Source organism: Pseudorasbora parva, chromosome 6 (assembly GCF_024679245.1).
Source record: "Pseudorasbora parva isolate DD20220531a chromosome 6, ASM2467924v1, whole genome shotgun sequence".
Taxonomy (NCBI): Eukaryota; Metazoa; Chordata; class Actinopteri; order Cypriniformes; family Gobionidae; genus Pseudorasbora; species Pseudorasbora parva.
Window position 1 is genome coordinate 25517552 of NC_090177.1, and position 18971 is coordinate 25536522.

Sequence of the window (18971 nt, forward strand, 5' to 3'; positions counted from 1 at the left end):
GCCTCCAGAAACAGGGTCAAAGACCTCTGGCCTATATGCTATAACATGTTTGTAGCAAAGTTCGTGAATGTGAGGAAGGAAGAGGACACGGGGGTCGGCTAGACGGTTGATGCACTTTTATTTTATAACTCAAAACGTCAAACACACTCAACAGTGTGGCTTCTCTTAGTCTCAGACAATAGCGATCACTTCCGGGTCGGCACTTCCGGCTTCCGGTAACTCAGTCTCTCTTTGTGTTGTGCATCAACCGTCCTGATTCTCTCTCTTCTTGGTCTCTGGTTCCGCTGGTGTTTTATCCCATCTCCGCGCTCATTACTGGAACAAGAGACAGGTGTTATTAATCTGCGTCCAACCCACTCACTTACCGCTCGTCCCGCGGCCCTCTCTCCCGCTGCAGACCTCGCTGAACCACGCCCCCCTTGCCACATACCCCCACCGCCCGACTCAGGCCGGGGAGCCGTCCGGCCTGCAGCCCCCCCCCCCCCCATTTCTGGAGAGGAAATCGGCCACAGCCATCTGAGCACCCGGCCTGTGGACCACCTTGAACTTAAACGGCTGAAGAGCTAGATACCAACGGGTGATCCGCGCGTTGGTATCCTTCATGCGGTGGAGCCATTGGAGAGGAGCGTGGTCCGAACAGAGAGTGAACTCCCGCCCCAGGAGGTAATAGCGGAGGGTGAGAACGGCCCATCTGATGGCCAAACACTCCTTCTCTATGGTGCTGTACTTAGCTTCCCTCTTGGAGAGCTTACGGCTAATGTACAGCACCGGCCGCTCTCCCCCCTCCACCTCTTGGGCCAGGACTGCGCCCAGCCCCCTGTCCGACGCGTCAGTCTGCAACAAGAAAGGGAGAGAAAAGTCAGGGGAGTGTAAAAGCGGCCCGCCACATAGAGCAGCCTTCACTTGGGTAAAAGCCTGTTGACACGGCTCCGTCCACTGGACCGTATCTGGTAGCCCCTTTCTAGTAAGATCAGTCAAAGGGCTGGTGAGGTCCGAATAATTTGGTATAAACCGTCTATAATATCCCGCCAGCCCCAAGAACTGTCTTACCTCCTTTTTGGTCTTGGGCCTCGGACAGGTCGCAATTGCGGCAGTCTTGTCAATTTGGGGACGCACCTGCCCATGACCCAAGTGGAAGCCCAGATACCTTACTTCCACCCGCCCAATCGCACACTTCTTTGGATTGGCCGTGAGCCCCGCTCCCCTCAGCGACCTCAGGACCGCCCTCACATGCTGCATATGCCGCTGCCAGTCGTGACTATAAATCACTATGTCATCCAGGTACGCAGCAGCATATGCAGCATGGGGGCGCAAAATCCTATCCATGAGTCGCTGAAAGGTCGCGGGCGCCCCGAACAAGCCGAAAGGAAGCGTGACGAATTGGTGTAATCCAAACGGCGTGGTGAAAGCTGTTTTTTCTTTGGACAATGGAGACAAGGGGATCTGCCAATAGCCCTTTGTTAAGTCCAGTGTCGAATAAAATCGAGCCGTGCCTAACCGATCAAGCAACTCGTCAACCCGCGGCATTGGATACGCGTCGAACTTCGACACAGCGTTCACCTTGCGGTAGTCCACACAGAACCTGACCGAGCCGTCTGTTTTGGGGACCAAAACTATCGGGCTCGCCCAGTCGCTGTTGGACTCCTCGATTACTCCCATGTCGAGCATTGCGCCTAATTCTTCCTGAACTACTTTTTTCTTGTGTTCAGGCAAGCGATACGGCCGGCTGCGAACTACCACGCCCGGCTCGGTCTCGATATGGTGCTGAATCAAGTCAGTACGTCCCGGTAGGGGCGAGAACACGTCAGCGAACTCCGCTTGCAATTTCGATAAATCAGTGAGTTGTAACGGTGAGAGGTGATCTCCCCCCGGGGCCAGCGCGACTGATTGTGCTTTAATGCTCGCCTCTGGCCCGAGATCATCCTCTCCCCCGATCACCGTTGCCAACAACACTGATTCCACCTCATTCCACTTCTTTAGCAGATTGAGGTGGTATATTTGACGTGCCCCGTTCCTATCGGATCGTATAACTTCATAATCGAGCTCTCCTATCTGCCGTGCGACCTCAAACGGCCCCTGCCACTTTGACATTAATTTTGAGCTCGACGTCGGGAGTAGAACGAGCACTTTCTCTCCCGGTGTGAATTTGCGTAGTTTAGTACCCCTGTTATATGACCGGCTCTGGCGGTCCTGGGCTTGCAACAAATTCTCCCTAGATAGCCGCCCCAAGGTGTGGAGTTTTGTTCGCAAGTCCATGACGTACTGAATTTCGTTTTTGGCCAAAGAAGGCCCCTCCTCCCAAGTTTCTCGTAGGACGTCCAGCACCCCCCGTGGCTGCCGCCCATAGAGAAGCTCGAAGGGGGAAAACCCCGTGGAGGCTTGCGGGACCTCTCGCACAGCAAATAAGAGGGGTTCTAACCACCGATCCCAATTTTTGGCGTCTTCCTGTACGAATTTACGGATCATGGATTTAAGAGTGCGATTAAATCGTTCGACCAAGCCGTCTGTTTGTGGGTGATAGACGCTGGTTCGAATGGATTTAATGCCCAATAACCCGTACAATTCGCTTAACGTGCGTGACATAAACGCCGTGCCTTGATCGGTGAGGATTTCCTTCGGAATCCCCACCCGGGAGATTAAACGAAACAGTGCGTCCGCAACACTCTTCGCCGAGATGTTGCGGAGAGCCACTGCTTCCGGATATCGTGTTGCGTAGTCCACGATAACTAGCGCAAACCGATGTCCGCGTGCGGATCGCTCTAATGGCCCGATGAGGTCCATCGCAATTCTCTCGAAGGGGACCTGCATTAATGGAAGGGGGCGCAATGGCGCTTTTGGGGCGGCCAGTGGATTCACCAACTGACATTCCGGACAAGACGCGCACCACCTGCGCACGTTGTCATGAATGCCTGGCCAAAAAAATCGGGTCATTAAACGATTCAGCGTGGCCGCCTGTCCCAGGTGGCCCGCCATTGGGTTAGAATGAGCCGCCTGAAAAAGCATTTCCCGGCGGCTCTTTGGTACTAACAGCTGGGTTGTATCTACCTTTGTCTGAGTGTCTTGGGTCACTCGATACAACCGATCCTTAATAATGGCAAAATATGGGTACGAGACAGGCAGGGCAGGTTGGAGAGTCTGACCGTCAATCGATCGGACCTGTTGGAAGGCATTTTTGAGGGTCTCATCTTGGGATTGCTCCAGCGGAAAGTCATCGCGGTCCGAGAGAATCAGTCTCTCGATCCCGCTCGGTTCCGCTGAAGCTGTTCCCAAGGGTCCCGTCTCAGTCTCCCCAATCTGCACCCGCGCTGCCCCCCTCCCCGCCTTCTTCTCCCAAGCGGCATCCGCGCATAACGACCCCAATAACGCCGAAAAGGCGGGCCAATTTGTCCCCAGAATTAGCGGATGCCGGAGGTGTGGACTAACCGCCACCTCTACATTATGCTTTTTCCCCCGAAACTGTATCGTGACCGGGACAACCGGGTATTCCACCACATCCCCGTGCACACACCGCACCTTAACCATGCGGCTTGTATCCAATGCCCCAGGCTGCATCAGGCTTTGATGGATCGAGGTTTGGTTACATCCTGAATCCACCAAGGCCTGATATGTACCCCCCTTGATACTCACAGGAATTTGGTACTCTCCTGCCTGATCGGGGGTGGTCCGCTGGACGTTCGGGATCCGGATCATTGTTCCGATGTCCATCATTGGACATCGGTCCACAAAATGATCCGGATCGCCGCACCGCCAGCAGGCCAGCCCAGGCCTACCCGCCGCCCCGGCGGCGGGGAGTGGGTTGGAGGATGAGCGCGGAAAGGGGGCGGAACCAGAGCCATTGTCGCTACCAGCCCCCAGCGGCCCCGCCCCCCTGGGCGGGACCCGCGAACTCCCAGATGGTCCAAGGCCCATCCCACCCCGGCCTCTGGGGGGGACGCGAGGAGGGCCTGGAGGGCGGGACCTGGGGAGAGGGACAGGTCGAGAGAGAGAGTGAGAGGGGGGAGAGAGAGAGGGAGAAGTTAATGAGGGTTCGCCGACCCCCGGGCACGCCACCAGATGGTCCTCCGCCAAGTTGATGGCCGTCTCCAGCGACGTGGGCCGGTGGCACTGGACCCACTCGGCGGTCTTCCTGGGGAGCCGAGTGATGAATTGCTCCAGCACCACCAGATCGACAACATGGTCCACGTCGCTGCCGCCGGCCAGAAGCCATCTGCGGCACTCGTCCCGGAGCTGTTGGGCCAAAGCGAAGGGTCGACCGGACTCTCCCCACTCCAGGGAGCGGAAACGCTGTCGATGTTGTTCTGGGGTCCGGCCGACCCGCTGAAGTATGGCCCTCTTCAGGTCGTCGTAGTCCAGGAGGTTCGCGACCGGTAGTTGTTGCGCGGCCGCCTGGGCTTCGCCTGATAGTAGAGGGATGGGGCGCACCGGCCACTGTGCCCGGGGCCACCCGCAGGCCTCCGCGGACTTCTGGAACAGATCCACGAAGGCCTCCGGGTCGTCTTCCGGCCCCATCTTCTGGAGGGGCACGTGAACCGGTGCGCTGGCCCGCCCGGCGGCCTCCGCGCGAACCTCCCGGTCCATCCAGCTCCGGAACCGCTCGCGGTCCTCTTGCTGGCCTTGGACGATCGCCTCGAAGCGGCGCTCCTGCTCGGTCCGAAGGTCCAGCAATGCCTGATGGTGTTCTTGGTGGAGGACCGCGAGGGAGTTGATGACATCCGCAAATGGCGAGGCGGAGGGCGTTGTCATGGCGGCGGCGCTGTCCTACTTCCTCCCGGGTTTCGGCACCAGTGTAGCAAAGTTCGTGAATGTGAGGAAGGAAGAGGACACGGGGGTCGGCTAGACGGTTGATGCACTTTTATTTTATAACTCAAAACGTCAAACACACTCAACAGTGTGGCTTCTCTTAGTCTCAGACAATAGCGATCACTTCCGGGTCGGCACTTCCGGCTTCCGGTAACTCAGTCTCTCTTTGTGTTGTGCATCAACCGTCCTGATTCTCTCTCTTCTTGGTCTCTGGTTCCGCTGGTGTTTTATCCCATCTCCGCGCTCATTACTGGAACAAGAGACAGGTGTTATTAATCTGCGTCCAACCCACTCACTTACCGCTCGTCCCGCGGCCCTCTCTCCCGCTGCAGACCTCGCTGAACCACGCCCCCCTTGCCACAATGTTATTAAATAGTGATATCTTTTTTTAGAGGGTATTGTTCTTTCATTCTGATATCATGCCCCATTTAGTGTAACAAAAGGCCTTTTTTTCCAGCCTCAGTTTGATTCTTTATTTTTGAGATATTTGTGTTGGCCTGTCAGTGTAGTGGTGGAGGAGTTTGACTCAAGCATTCATATCCTCCTGCTGGCCTCCTGTCTTCAGCAGTGAACTCACACAGAGACTCTACAGAGGTGATCGATTGGAGACAACGGGCAGTAATTTCTTCTCAGGAGAATGTGAAAATGAGATCAATTGAATGAGTTCACCATGGATGCAGTGAGGAGAGACATAATTAGTTACACTGAATAGTCTTAGTGTGTGTTGTCTGTGTCTTTGTTAGTGTGCTTCTGTTCTTCTGACTGTCTGGAGGCCTATTCATTGCATTCAATATTTTGTAACAATAAGACTTGTTATTGCTTGCAAACAATTAACAGGGCAACACTATTCACTCTATTCATCTGAAATGTCTTTTATCTCATGTATATGGATCAAATACAGCAGCCAATTTTCTAGCCTAGCCTCGGTTGCACACTTCCATTTGCATACTTCCATTTTAACACCTTACCCCAATATGTGTATTTACTCATTAATTGTCTTTGTGGTATTCAGAGATTTGTCATTACAGACTAAATGAGGTGCTGCTGGTGAATAATTAGCCCACATTTAAAGTGTTGTACAACTTGCTCTTGGGCCACAGCACAGCTAGGAGTATTGTTTTCTTGCCTAATGACTCAAAAATAATGTGGATGTTACATTATTGCTCAATTTCCAAGGATAAAGACCCATGACTGATTTATCTGCTTTGCCCTTAATTGTGTCATGCTTCACTTGTGGTTACAGCTGATTATTTGTAAGAAATTCGGAATAAACTGTTATATACACTCACAGAAAGGATTATTAGGAACACCTGTTCTCATTAATTCAATTATTTAATCAACCAATCACATGGCAGTTGTTTCAATGCATTTAGGGGTGTGGTCCTGGTCAAGACAATCTCCTGAACTCCAAACTGAATGTCAGAATGGGAAAGAAAGGTGATTTAAGCAATTTTGAGCGTGGCATGGTTGTTGGTGCCAGACGGGCTGGTCTGAGTATTTCACAATCTGCTCAGTTACTGGGATTTTCATGCACAACCATTTCTAGGGTTTCCAAAGAATGGTGTGAAAAGGAAAAAATGTCCAGTATGCGGCAGTCCTGTGGGCGAAAATGCCTTGTAGATGCTAGAGGTCAGAGGAGAATGGGCCAACTGATTCAAGCTGATAGAAGAGCAACTTTGACTGAAATAACCACTTGTTACAACTGAGGTATGGAGCAAAGCATTTGTGAAGCCACAACACGCACAACCTTGAGGCGGATGGGCTATAACAGCAGAAGACCGGGTACCACTCATCTCCACTACAAATAGGAAAAAGAGGCTACAATTTGCACAAGCTCACCAAAATTGGTGAAGACTGGAAAAATGTTGCCTGGTCTGATGAGTCTCGATTTCTGTGGAGACATTCAGATGGTAGAGTCAAAATTTGGCGTAAACAAAATGAGAACATGGATCCATCATGCCTTGTTACCACTGTGCAGGCTGGTTGTGGTGGTGTAATGGTGTGGGGGATGTTTTCTTGGCACTCGTTAGGCCCCTTAGTGCCAATTGGGCATTGTTTAAATGCCACGGCCTACCTGAGCATTGTTTCTGACCATGTCCATCCATTTATGACCACCATGTACCCCTCTGATGGCTACTTACAGCAGGGTAATGCACCATGTCACAAAGCACAACGTCTGTCTGTCAGCTAAAGCTTGGCTAAAATTGGGTCATGCAACAGGGCAATGATCCCCGCACCATCAAATATAAAATATAAAACAGAATGGCTGAACAATAAAAGAAGGTGTTGCACTGGCCCAGTCAAAGTCCAGACCTGGACCTGACTGAAATGTTGCAGCAGGACTTTAAGAGAGCTGTGTAAAAAAAAATGCTCACAAACCTTAATGAACCAAAGCAACGTTGTAAAGAAGAGCGAGCCAAAATTCATCCAGATTGTGAGGGACTAATACTGACATACAGAAAACAATTCCTTTAACATATTGCTGCTAAAAGTGGTTCAACAAGCAATTGAATCATAGGGTGCTTAGTTCGTCACATATGGCTTTTCCATTTTGGCTTTATTTGTTTTTTCAAATAGATGGTGTTAATGGCCCAATATAATATGTTATTTGTTATTGTTCTTTTGAGGTTGTATTGAGCAACGCTGCACCTGGCCATCCACATGATGTAAAAGAAAAGATGATTCATCAGACCAGGCCATCTTCCATTTTCCGTGGTCCAGTTCTGATGTTCACGTGCCCACTGTTACCCCTTTCGGCACCCTGACTGGTCAGCAGGTATGCAGCCCCATACACAACAAACTGTGATGCACTGTGTATTCTGACACCTTTCTATGAGAACCAGCATTAACTTATTGAGCAATTTGAGCTACAGTAGATTGTCTGTTTGATCGCACCAAACAGGCCAGCCTTCGCTCCCCACATGCACCAATGAACCTTGGCCACCCATGACCCTGTCACCGGTTCACCACTGTTCCTTCCTTGAACCACTTTTGATAGATACTGACCACTGCAGACCGGGAACACCCCACAAAAGCTGCAGTTTTGGAGATGCTCTGACGCAGTAGTCAGTAGCAGCAGCTTGCCCATTTTTCCTGCTTCTAACACATCAACTTTGAGGACAAAAGGTTCACTTGCTGCCTAATATGATACACACACACACACACACACACACACACACACACACACACACACACACACACACACACACACACACACACACACACACACACACACACGTTAGTGGCTACACTTTTTTCCTTGCTGGGCCATAATGGTGGGCTTTTTTAAAATAAGGGCCTTTTTGCGGTCATGACTTTACCGTATGTGGCTAGGAAACTTAATTTCAAAAATGAATCTATCTTAAGAAATACTCACTGGAATAAAATGTGTGACAACTAGTCACAGTGTTGCTGATACGCGACAATTTCACTAAGTACCAAAAGGGGGCAGTAGTGTTACAAAATGACAGTTTGCACCGATGCAATTCATTAGTATGCTGTCATTCACAGCACCCCCATAACCCATGTCATTTGTTATAGTAGTAGGAGCATTCGAGGCACAGGAGGGTTCGACGGAGGATCGCTACAGGATCACTAATTCTTCATTTCGAAAGTGTACATCACGTGTTTCTTTCTTTTCTTCTGTATGACGAGAACAAAGATTTTATCTGACATTGCAACGATGAAGGCAATCGTTACATTTCATAAATTTGAGACCTAAAGTATGAATGAATTATGACTAGTTTATCAATGATGATAGTTTTAGTAATAAGCAAGTTCTACCATTGCAAATATTAACACAGTATAAGCGAGCCTATTTCTTGTCTTGAGCAGTCTACCAACTGAATACTTTGAAGTTACATTAAAAGGCTGTAAAGTAAATACTTGTTTGTTTTCATCCCAAGTGTTCACTTTGTAGTTCTCTGTCAAAGTAACTAGGATATGCAGAGAGCGCGCGCGAGCATTCAGGGGAGGGAAGTGATGCTGAGCCAATGGAGATACTCGTGCGAGAAGCATCTGTCCGAAACACAAACTAACCGCTGGCATAACGCTACTGTCTCCGGTATGTGATGCGCGCGGAGATGAAAATCTGATTGAACTTTGAAGAAGCTCACTCTTATTCACGGACTTGTGGAGATTCGCTTCAGCAGGACAGAAAAAGAAGGTAATAATAAGAACGAGTAGGTTATTTTCGAAAGTTTTGTCGTGTTATTTTGCACATTAGCCTAGTCGAGGCACATGGTGCTGTTGGTGCATGTTTTTGAACATCTACCTATAGCATAATAATCTGCTTCGACATTAAGACAAGATTAAATTACATTATACTTTCTACAAAATATTTTACCGTCGTATGAAAAACGTATCAAATAAAAACCTTAGTCGTGTTTAACGCTGATGTTTTTAAAATTGTGGTTGCAATGAATATCTTTATGATTTAATCTTGCTTGGTTGATGTATCATTTATGTACTATTTTATATAAATGCATATGTTTGAGTTGACGACTGGGTAAGGCGGTCTGTGCAGTGTGTGTCTGTTTTGGAGATGCTGTTCCGCATTAGGTCAGCACTGCACAACCCCCAACTGTTATGAAGCTGAACCGCTTCACACCTCTCTCAATTATTTAAGAAAATTGTTGTTTAGCGAGAGCCATCTAACTTTATTATTCGCTTGATTAAACAAATCCAATAACAAGAGCTTTTATTGTCACAGTAGGCTACGGTACAGCAATAATCTTGCTTAATTTAATCACCTGTTGAATGGCTGTTCTCTTTCATCTAAAACAGCATTTTAAATTTGGGATTAATGTTTCAACAAAACTATTTTACAAGCTCACAGCAATGAAATCCTCAGTTGTGGTCTTTATCTTTTTATGTTCGTAGTTTGTGTAACCTGTCTTCACAATTTTCACAGCCTTCACCTCAAAGTTGTTGTTTTTTTTTTTTTTACATTTTTTGTAAAACATTTTTAGATTAATATTAGCTATTTGTTTATTAAGCCAAGTATAGAGATCTGTTATTTACTTACCCATATATTTTCATTCCAACCCTATTTACTCTGTAGAACATAAAATAAGATATTTTTGTCAATACACTGAAAGTAATGGTATCCAAAATTGTCTGGTTACCATCGTTCTTAAAAATATCTTCTTTTGCATTTCTCAGAAGAAAGACAGGTTTGGAATAATATGCGTGTGAGTAAATTAAGAATCTTTTTTGGGGGGGGGGGGGGGGGGGGTTGATGAACTATTCCTTTAAGTGACTTATCAATGAGAAAAAATGTAACAGGAGCCAACAATAGTATCAGTTATATCAAGTCATAGATTTAATGAAAGTTTAGAGTCTCGAAATTTGCTTTAAAGTCGATGCGAATTGACAACCCACTTTATTTTTGTAATGTATTTCGGAGTAAAACTAAAACAAAAATAGGGTGGTTCTTGTTTTCATTTATTTGACTTTGATTGGGCGATGTGTTTTTCTTATCAGAATGGATGCAGAAACAGTGGCTAATAAATAGCTATTTGGCTATTGTTTAATACAATGAATGGCGAACCAAGAGAAGCATGTTTTTACATTTTGTTTAACGATTATGAGAAAAAAATTTTTATCTTTTGGAATAATATGCACTGATGAATTGTTCACAAAGCAACATGCAAAAAAAATGTAAATACAAATTTTAGTGAGATGTGAATGGAGCGGTTTGTGGGGGCTGTACCTCGTACCCACCTTGTAAACTACCTCTTTAAACAAGTATAAGGCTGCATCCAAAGTCGCGTACTTCCCTGATATATATATATATAGTTGGTAAAAACTGTAAATTATAAAAGTAGTATGTCTGATTTCACTGTACTCATAAAAGAGTAGGCAAAAAAGTCCCAGATTCTGAAGTGTGCGTCCCATGAGGCCACAGGAGAGGATTTGTGAATGGTAAAACTTTTTTTAGCGGCCACATGGTACTTCTCCAAATAATTCAAAATAATTGCTATTTCGAACACAGCCTATGTCGCCTCAGTCGGGGTCAACTACTGACTAACGGGTGTCCCAATTCTGCTTCTGAGGGCCATTGTCCTGCAGAGTTTAGCTCCAACCCTATTAAATACACCTGAAGCAGCTAATCAAGCTTTTACAGGCATACTAGAAACAAAGGGTATGTCTCTTTCAGTTCCCTAGCTCCCGAGCTCGTGAATCAGTATATCGAGTTCGGGCACTGGTAAGGACAGTAAAGGGTGCTGCTGGCTCACTACACATTGGGACACTAAAGACTCTTTTTTTCCTCATTGTACAACGTCATTACTGGTATTTATGAACAACAGCAGAACTGATATCTTACTGACATTACTTATAATGTAATTTAAAGTGCATTATGATAAATACTTTGCTTGTTACATATACATGCAACTTTTCTGCTGTAAGTAAATTATAAATGTGAGTTAGACTATGTTCATTACCTGTCTAACGATGTATGTTTATGCTAAAATATAATAAAATAATGGTTTCTGTTTTTAAAAACATATCACTTTGTCATTATCGGTCATTATGTGTAGTGAGTTGGCTCACATGATGATTTGAGTTTTGCACTTAAGAACTTCCGTTAAGGGAGTATAGTGACCATCGATGCACCATGGTTTTTGCGGTGCATTGTGGGACTTTTTAGGGAGCAAACATTTCGGTGCACTGTAAGGATTCTGCGATTGAGTCAGCCCTTAAAATGGCCGACCCCCTGATCAGTGTCCTGACTACTGAACTAGGGAGCTGACTGAGAAGCACTCAAAGGTGTGTTTTAAAACCCAGGGTGCATCGATGCTCCCTTAAAGGAAGATAACTTAAATCATGTGAGCCAGCCATAGACTGTAAAAAAAAATATGGACTTAGTGTCCGTGACGTTACCCATAGCATTCTGTAGTGCATTTTTAAAACATAAAGTAACGACGAGCTGGCCATTGCCATCACAACGCATCATCGCACGTCACGCCCGGATAACAGAAAAGGGGCAAAGAGGCGGGATGTAGGCGGAGCTGAGGTGACGCAATGACTAAAAGACAGTGGATATATGGCTATCCACCTGTCACTCAAAGTCGCCACACCCTTATGCAGAACTTTAAGGCTGTATATAATGTAAACGAATGAGTTATAAAAAAATTCACCCCCCTCACAGTTGTCATGAAGGGTAAAGTTAGCCGTATAGACACAACCACAATTTATACCAGACTGTAAACATGTTTTTTTTTATATATATATATATATATTTTTTTATGATGTTGTACAATGAGGACGTTGTCACGTCGCTGGAAATAGTCATCAGTGTTCCAATGTGTAGTGAGCCAGCACCGTCCTTTACTGTCCTTACCAGTGCCTGAATTCATGTACACCATATACTGATTCCCAAGCTTGGGAGCTAGGGAACTGAATGAGACGCAGCCAAAGCCACTTGAAGGCAGCCTTAAGTGTAATGTCTGTTAATGCTGTGATACGAGGGACGGAGACATGGCCATTTTGGATGCGAGGCTTCACTACGCTGAATAAACCACTTTGTGAGGAAACCGCTTATCATTTAATGAATCGACAGCCCACTTGCTAATGTTTGCTCTGTTTTATAATATAAGTCGCTGTCAATTGCGCGACAGGTAGGATTCAGTTTAGGGCACTTCACAATCCTTTCTATGGTATCCAAAAACACTAATTGACTGTCGCACAGCATTACGCTCATCTCTTAATAATATAAAACTGCTAGAAACTTCCAGGCAGATGTGTTGAGGCAAGTTGAAGCTATAAACTCAGCAGGACAGTGGCCCTTCAGGACAGAGTTGGGATACCCCAGGACTAGAGGAACAGTCCCCATACGGAAATGTAATATATGTCTATATATGAAATATCAATATATGCGATATATGTGATATATAAAGTAAAAACGTATATGAAACATATTAGAAATTGGAACAATTCCATATATTGACATATAAATGTATCCCATATATTATATATGTAAATGTATGTATAATACATATTTTGACATATAGGTCTCATATATGAAATATCCTAATATGCTCATATAGAGTAAAAACATAAATGCACATATATGCACAGCATCAGAAATTCCATATATTGACATATATCTTTAGTCCACATATTATATATGTTTAAATTATATATGTGACAAATCATTATCACTGTCAAATGTCGTAGAGTCTTAAAATGTATCCTATGTATAAAACAAATGACATTTAAAATATAAAATATTTATAATGTTACTTATTGTCAGGTGAGGCAAGAGATGAAGGACTCAAGGGTGCAGAGGTTAATGGGCTTTTTATTAGACTTCAAAAATAAACAATCGAAACAAATAAACCCCTTCATGCTTGTAACTGGCTCGCCTTAGTTTTTTATACAATAAGAAAGCTTTACAAAAAACGGGAATTCACTTCTGCCAATAGTTTGTGTTCAAATTAACTGTAAGATTCTGAGGGAGTGAAAATAAATTGTATCTATTTAACCACTGAATGAGATAACATAGTAACAATTAGCACATGGATGGAAATCCAAGACAGCATTGTGAATATCAAAGCTCAACGCTATAAGTAAACAAATAAACAGTAAATCAATTCCAAACCCAAAATATTAGTGATACACAAACAAAAAACAGTACCAAACAATTTAAAATCCCGTAGAGGGAAAAGGATATACAGTCTGCAATGCAAGTCTCTTATATGAGTGTTGTAGAAGTCCCAGTCCTAGCAGGCAATGAAGATATACAATCCTAAATCCTAGATTAGGCACTGGCACAATCCAACACAGGTAAGAAGTAGGTATCAGTGCACTCAAGCCCCATAACAGAGTCCTCTGCGAGCTTCTCTGCAAACTTCCAAACACTATGAATTAACATTTTTATGGGTACATAAAAATGTGCATTTGAACAAGATTGTGAAGCAGAATGTACAATTCACTTAACTCTCAAACACAATGTGATTCCAGGCATTTTCACCCATGCTCCACTGCCATGCCTCTCCTCTGTGCTACTCGTAACCTTAAAACCACTTCCTCCATTTGTTGCCCTCTAGAGGACAGGATGAAAAATGTCACCCATGTAACCAGAGTAACCGATACATGCTACACAGAACAAAACATCAAAGTACACGCCATAGCTAATGATGAGCACAAGCCGCGTGTTAAACAAACAACCCTAAACACATGGACAAAAGAGTGTATACTGCCCAAGCAAACCTAGATGCTCACACGAGACCAAGCGAATGTTCAAACACACATGGAGCTTTCAATGTCCGAAGCCTGAACCAAAACCAAATTATGAAATGCCAGGATTCAAACACCACTATATAAATCCATATAAAATCCTATACAAGCATACTGAATGTTTGCATATATTATGTTTAAATAAACTTACATATATAAATTCGACATATATTTTTTACATATGCATTAACATACAGTACCATATAAAAAATCCTCATATAAATAATTTTAATATATGTATATATAATAATTATTCTATGGGTATTTCATACATGGTATAAACCTATATCTTCATATATCGTGAGAATGTATATATGCGCTAATAATGTATTGCCTTATATGAAACATATATGACATCACTACTCGGATATAGGGACATATATGTACATATATTACATTTCCGTATGGGTCAAAACTTCCTGTCCCAAACTTAATATTTTAAATTGTTAAAGTATTAAGGGGAGGATTTAGTATGTAATTAAATATCAATATGCAAAGATACAGTGTTTTTTCCAGTATACCTTTCTATTAATTTCTAAAATAAAATCTTTTTAGTTGGACTACTTAGTTCTGTTTGATTGTTAAGGTGATGTTTTAAATGCATTGCTGCATCACACAAACCTCTTCTGCTTAATGATTTCGTCTCGTGCTTATCCCTGGAGACGGTAATTACTGCCTTGCGTGCAGACATGATAACCTTCGTCTGCTTGCCGATCATTTGCATAATCATTAGAAAAATTTACGTGCACTTTTTCCCATTTGCACCACAGGCTGATATGCAAGTGGCTGCTTTGTCATCTGGTAATTAATGAGCAGTGTAATGACTTGTGTGAGCTCCCAATAAATGCCGTCTTTTATGGCTCTCTGTAGTTTTTGCCTCTTCACCCCCATATTCAATGTGACCTGACACCAATTCTGCTAAATAACACAAAAGTCCCCAGAAACAGAGAACTGGTAAACCTTTTAACCCAAGCACCATGAAGAGAGATTCTCGAGGGCTGATTCACAGAAAGCAGAAAGTCATATCTAGAAACTGCAGCCTGTGCAACATTCGAAAAGAATGAGGGCAAACATGACTGATGTAAATTAGCAAAGCGTCATCAATCCTCAAAGCACCATCAGTTCACAGTGTAATTGTTACATGGATGCCAATCCATGTCCGAGCGCTGGGCAATTAACTGCCTAATCCAGTCATTTGATTTTCATTGAGCAGATTGGGTGAAGTCAGTCTGCATTATTTCAGCCCCTCACTGTGCTGTCAAACAGGTGTCCGAGGTGACATTATAGTGTTGTATTAAGTCAAAAACCTCTCGTTTGAATCAAAGTGCAAATGTAAAAAGAGAAAATGATTGTGCATGGATTTCCTATTATATCCTCCTTGGTCTTTCCCTCTATTTGCTTATATTCCAAAGGTCAGTCTCAGATCTCCCCAAATACATAACCCAGAGGGAACTGTGTGATTGCTAATAATGGCCGGCAGTGATTCGAATTCCTAAATGTAAGAAAGTGCCCGACTTCCTGTGGAGTGCTCTTCCAACAGAGAAATGACACGGTCACAAGAGATGGATGCCCTCTCAGTATACACTCACTCAGCCAGTGGCCCCTGGTTCCCCTTCACAGCACCTATATCTTTCTGAGTTTACAACATTAATTATAGACGTGTTAATAGCTATCCAGAGAACATGCTCACATTAATATGCTTTGAGTTTCACACCACCCACTTGCACACCAACACACCTATACACACACAGACTGTTTGGCAAAAGGTTGGAAACAGTGACTTTCATATGCATGCAGTAAGAAGAAAGGAGCTGCAGTATCTTGGGGCGGCAGTGGCTCAGTGGTTCATGTAGGTTGTCTACAAACCGAAAGGTTGGTGGTTCAATCCCCGGTTCCACCTGACCAAGTGTCGAAGTGTCCATGAGCAAGACACCTAACCCCAGCTGCTCCCGACGAGCTGGATGGCGCCTTACATGGCTGACATCGCCGTCGGTGTATGAATGGGTGAATGTGAGGCAAAAATGTAAAGCGCTTTGGATAAAAGCGCTATATAAATGCAGTCCATTTATATAAATGCAGTCCATCTTTATACTCTAAAGTAGCATTGTTAAATTAGCTTGAACAAGATTAGTATATAACACAACAATGTTTTTCAAGTCACGTACACCAATAGTTTGTTGTTGGTAACTTCATATTTGTTAGTGAATAGTGAACTGCACAGCTGAGATGTGCAGTACAGCTCGTACAGCAGTTGTGCTTCATCATGAATAAATGAGCCTGAGAAACATTTAAAGTCACCACAAAATCAAAATGGAAAGTTTGTGTTTTCTATGGAATTCCAGTACTTAATATAAATGATTTATCCATGCACATCATTTTTCATTCATGTTCCCACATAATCTTTAACAAAAATAACTTTCCATCCCACTTGCAACAATAGAGTGGTGCAGAGATGAGGTTAAAACCCTGCAAGACTAATTCACCACTGGTTCCCTCAAGATTTTCCTATGGGGTTTTTCAATTAAGGAGCAAAATAAAGTGGCAAACATAACTTGACGTTACTTCGATGTTTTGTTCTACAACGTAAATTATGTTGACTTTTGAAAATGTATGTTTCTGTAACTATAAGAGAGTTTGGCATGCGAGTGTGTAAATTGCAAAACATCAAATAGAGAAGTAAAGAATTTTCAACAAAGCCACTTGAAGGCAAGCCTTCAATCTTAGCTAAAAAAAAAGCACAATACCTGCTAACTGTCACAGGGTGTTTTGGGGTTGGTTCATGTTTCATGTTCATGTTTTTGAGTTATCATGTTCACAGTCATGTTTTGTCATGCACTTCCTGGTTTGTTATTGCCTGGATGCCAACCGACCTTAGCTCCGCCCACAAAATGTTTATGTCGGGCAGTACGGCCTGGCCTCGCTCCATAGAGGAGTAATTATCCCCAAACAGAAACTGTTCGGACCAATGAAATCATCAGGGCGGGCTTTAGAGGATGACGGACCGATGATGAACAGTAACGTAATCATGCACGTCATCAAAGGAGCATGGATTATATTTGTTTGAATCCTAAACCGAGAGCTTGTTTGTATATGTATTCACCATCACAATTTCTCTCAGAGATGATCATATTGGGTAAGTACTCTGTATCATGATTTTATTTTTTTACAACACCGGCAAAGATCGTTTATTCCAGCCTAATTTCAGCGCGCGTGCAGACAGGGTTGTAAAGTTTTTACAACAAAACCTGCCAACTACTAGCCCTAAACAATAGCTTCTCAGGGGGGTTCTCCGGGGAAAAAATGGTGTTTGGGGGGTAAAATGTGTGTTATTTTGGCAAGGTCGCCTGCTAAAATTCGCACTCATGGGTCTATATCACATAAAAGTCGCTTCAACCCACGGTCATAGAAAACAACCTGAGGAAAAAATGCGGACTTGGCAACATAGTGCAGTTGAGCTCTGTTGACATTTGACAATGCGTCACTTCGTTGCTCTTATTGGTTGTTGGTCTAACCAATTGATGTCTTAAAAAAATAAATTCTAAAAAATAAATTCTTTTGTCAGGCGCAGTTGAAGTAAAAAGGGCCTGGGACAAACGCTGTCAAGATGAGAGGATGTAGCCAGGCTATGTCTGTGTCATTATTCCAACATTATCTTCATAACTTTATGAGTTTACGAGTTTACCCCTCAGAAAAATGACCTTTCCTCTCTTGTCAACATTATAGTCTGGTGTGAGTGCGATGCACACTCTTCAGTGTTGAAGGCGCGCACGGCTGTGTATCATGTCATATAAGGACGCACACTCAAAAGTAATCGGGTCAGGTCGTTAACATGGTGAAATTTTTTGTTTGATCGGTTAATGAAAAAGTTTATTCCACCTCAATACAATTACAATTGCATTCGGTTTGGGCATTTTTATTCCGATTGAGTTGTTCATGTTCCATTTGTAAAAGTAATAACTCTGTACATTTTCATCCATCTCAGCCGTCGAAATTCTCCTTTCAATCAGTTTACTTTTCAACTCAGTTTTAATATTACTTTCTTTTAATCTCTTATCACAAAAGTTTATTTCATAACCTTCAGCGATTTTTTTATTATTAGACAATTGGTCTTTTGTACATTTATGTAATAGAACGTGCGAAGGCGAGTCAAAAAACTCCTCAATATCAAACCATAAGCAAATAAATCGAAGACTGGCTGTAACCAAATGTGCAATCAAATACTTGACAATTTACCCACTATCTAACTCTTCCAAAAAAAAATTCTATCTACCTACCTAAAACCTAATCTTCATAAGTTGCCAAACCTATCAGGGAAAAACCTCAAGACAAAAAAGGTAACTTACCAGTTGAAGAATTTAAACGGCAGCCAAACACGGCACCAAACGCATATGTAATGTGACGTCAAATTGGATTTCCCTCAAAAACGTCACGCAAATTGCATACAAATTCTCTTCTTTTTCCAAAACACGACAAAACGGACACATTTATCAAATATTTCCAATCACTCTCAAAGGCACAAAACTTTGCTACGACGAGGACTAGCCTCCATTTGTTACACCCCATAGCTCAAAAGGAACGCAACAAAGATTGGGATACAAAAGAAAGCCGAAATAAAGTACCGAAATAAAGTAAATGTATTAACAAAATAAAACTATACAGAAAAAACTTTATAAAGTGTAACAGTCAGGAGTCAGTGTGTTAAGTGAAATGAATGCATGGAAGGGCAATGTGCTGTAGTATTGTTGGATGTACCAAAGAAACAAGTTCAACCAAACAAACAAATCCAGCCTGCAGCTCTGCTTGGCCTTTTACTCAAGCTCCTTTTATAAGGCCCAATCGGAAATCAGCAACAGGTGTGCTTGAGCCACATGAGAGGGCGGAGCCTCAGCCCAGGGAAAATCCCACAAAATATAAGGATCATCACAATG

General features: G+C 43.6%; 2 protein-coding genes across 4 annotated transcripts in view; one reads left to right on the forward strand and one right to left on the reverse strand.

The window, feature by feature from the left end:
• Positions 1-273: 273 nt before the first annotated feature.
• LOC137079503 (myeloid zinc finger 1-like) lies at positions 274-4578 on the reverse strand. Its single transcript, XM_067447456.1, has 2 exons — positions 3628-4578; positions 274-315 (listed from the first exon to the last, which is right to left on the reverse strand). Exons 1-2 carry the CDS (start codon positions 4576-4578, stop codon positions 313-315), a joined length of 954 nt encoding a protein of 317 aa, XP_067303557.1. The 3' UTR covers positions 274-312.
• A 4170-nt stretch (positions 4579-8748) lies between these two features.
• The window catches only part of klhdc8b (kelch domain containing 8B), a 176974-nt gene continuing 166751 nt past the window's right edge, over positions 8749-18971 (forward strand). For 2 of the 3 annotated variants that reach the window (XM_067446451.1, XM_067446454.1), the window contains exon 1: positions 8752-8965. The gene's annotated coding sequence lies outside the window, so the exon portion shown is untranslated. Of the gene's footprint in view, positions 8966-18971 lie in introns of all 3 variants that reach the window. The other variant, XM_067446455.1, reaches the window with a different exon arrangement.

Bases quoted from the DNA above. Each gene is read 5' to 3' on its own strand.
- LOC137079503 (XM_067447456.1), bottom strand. From the start codon at position 4,578: ATGGACCGGGAGGTTCGCGCGGAGGCCGCCGGGCGGGCCAGCGCACCG.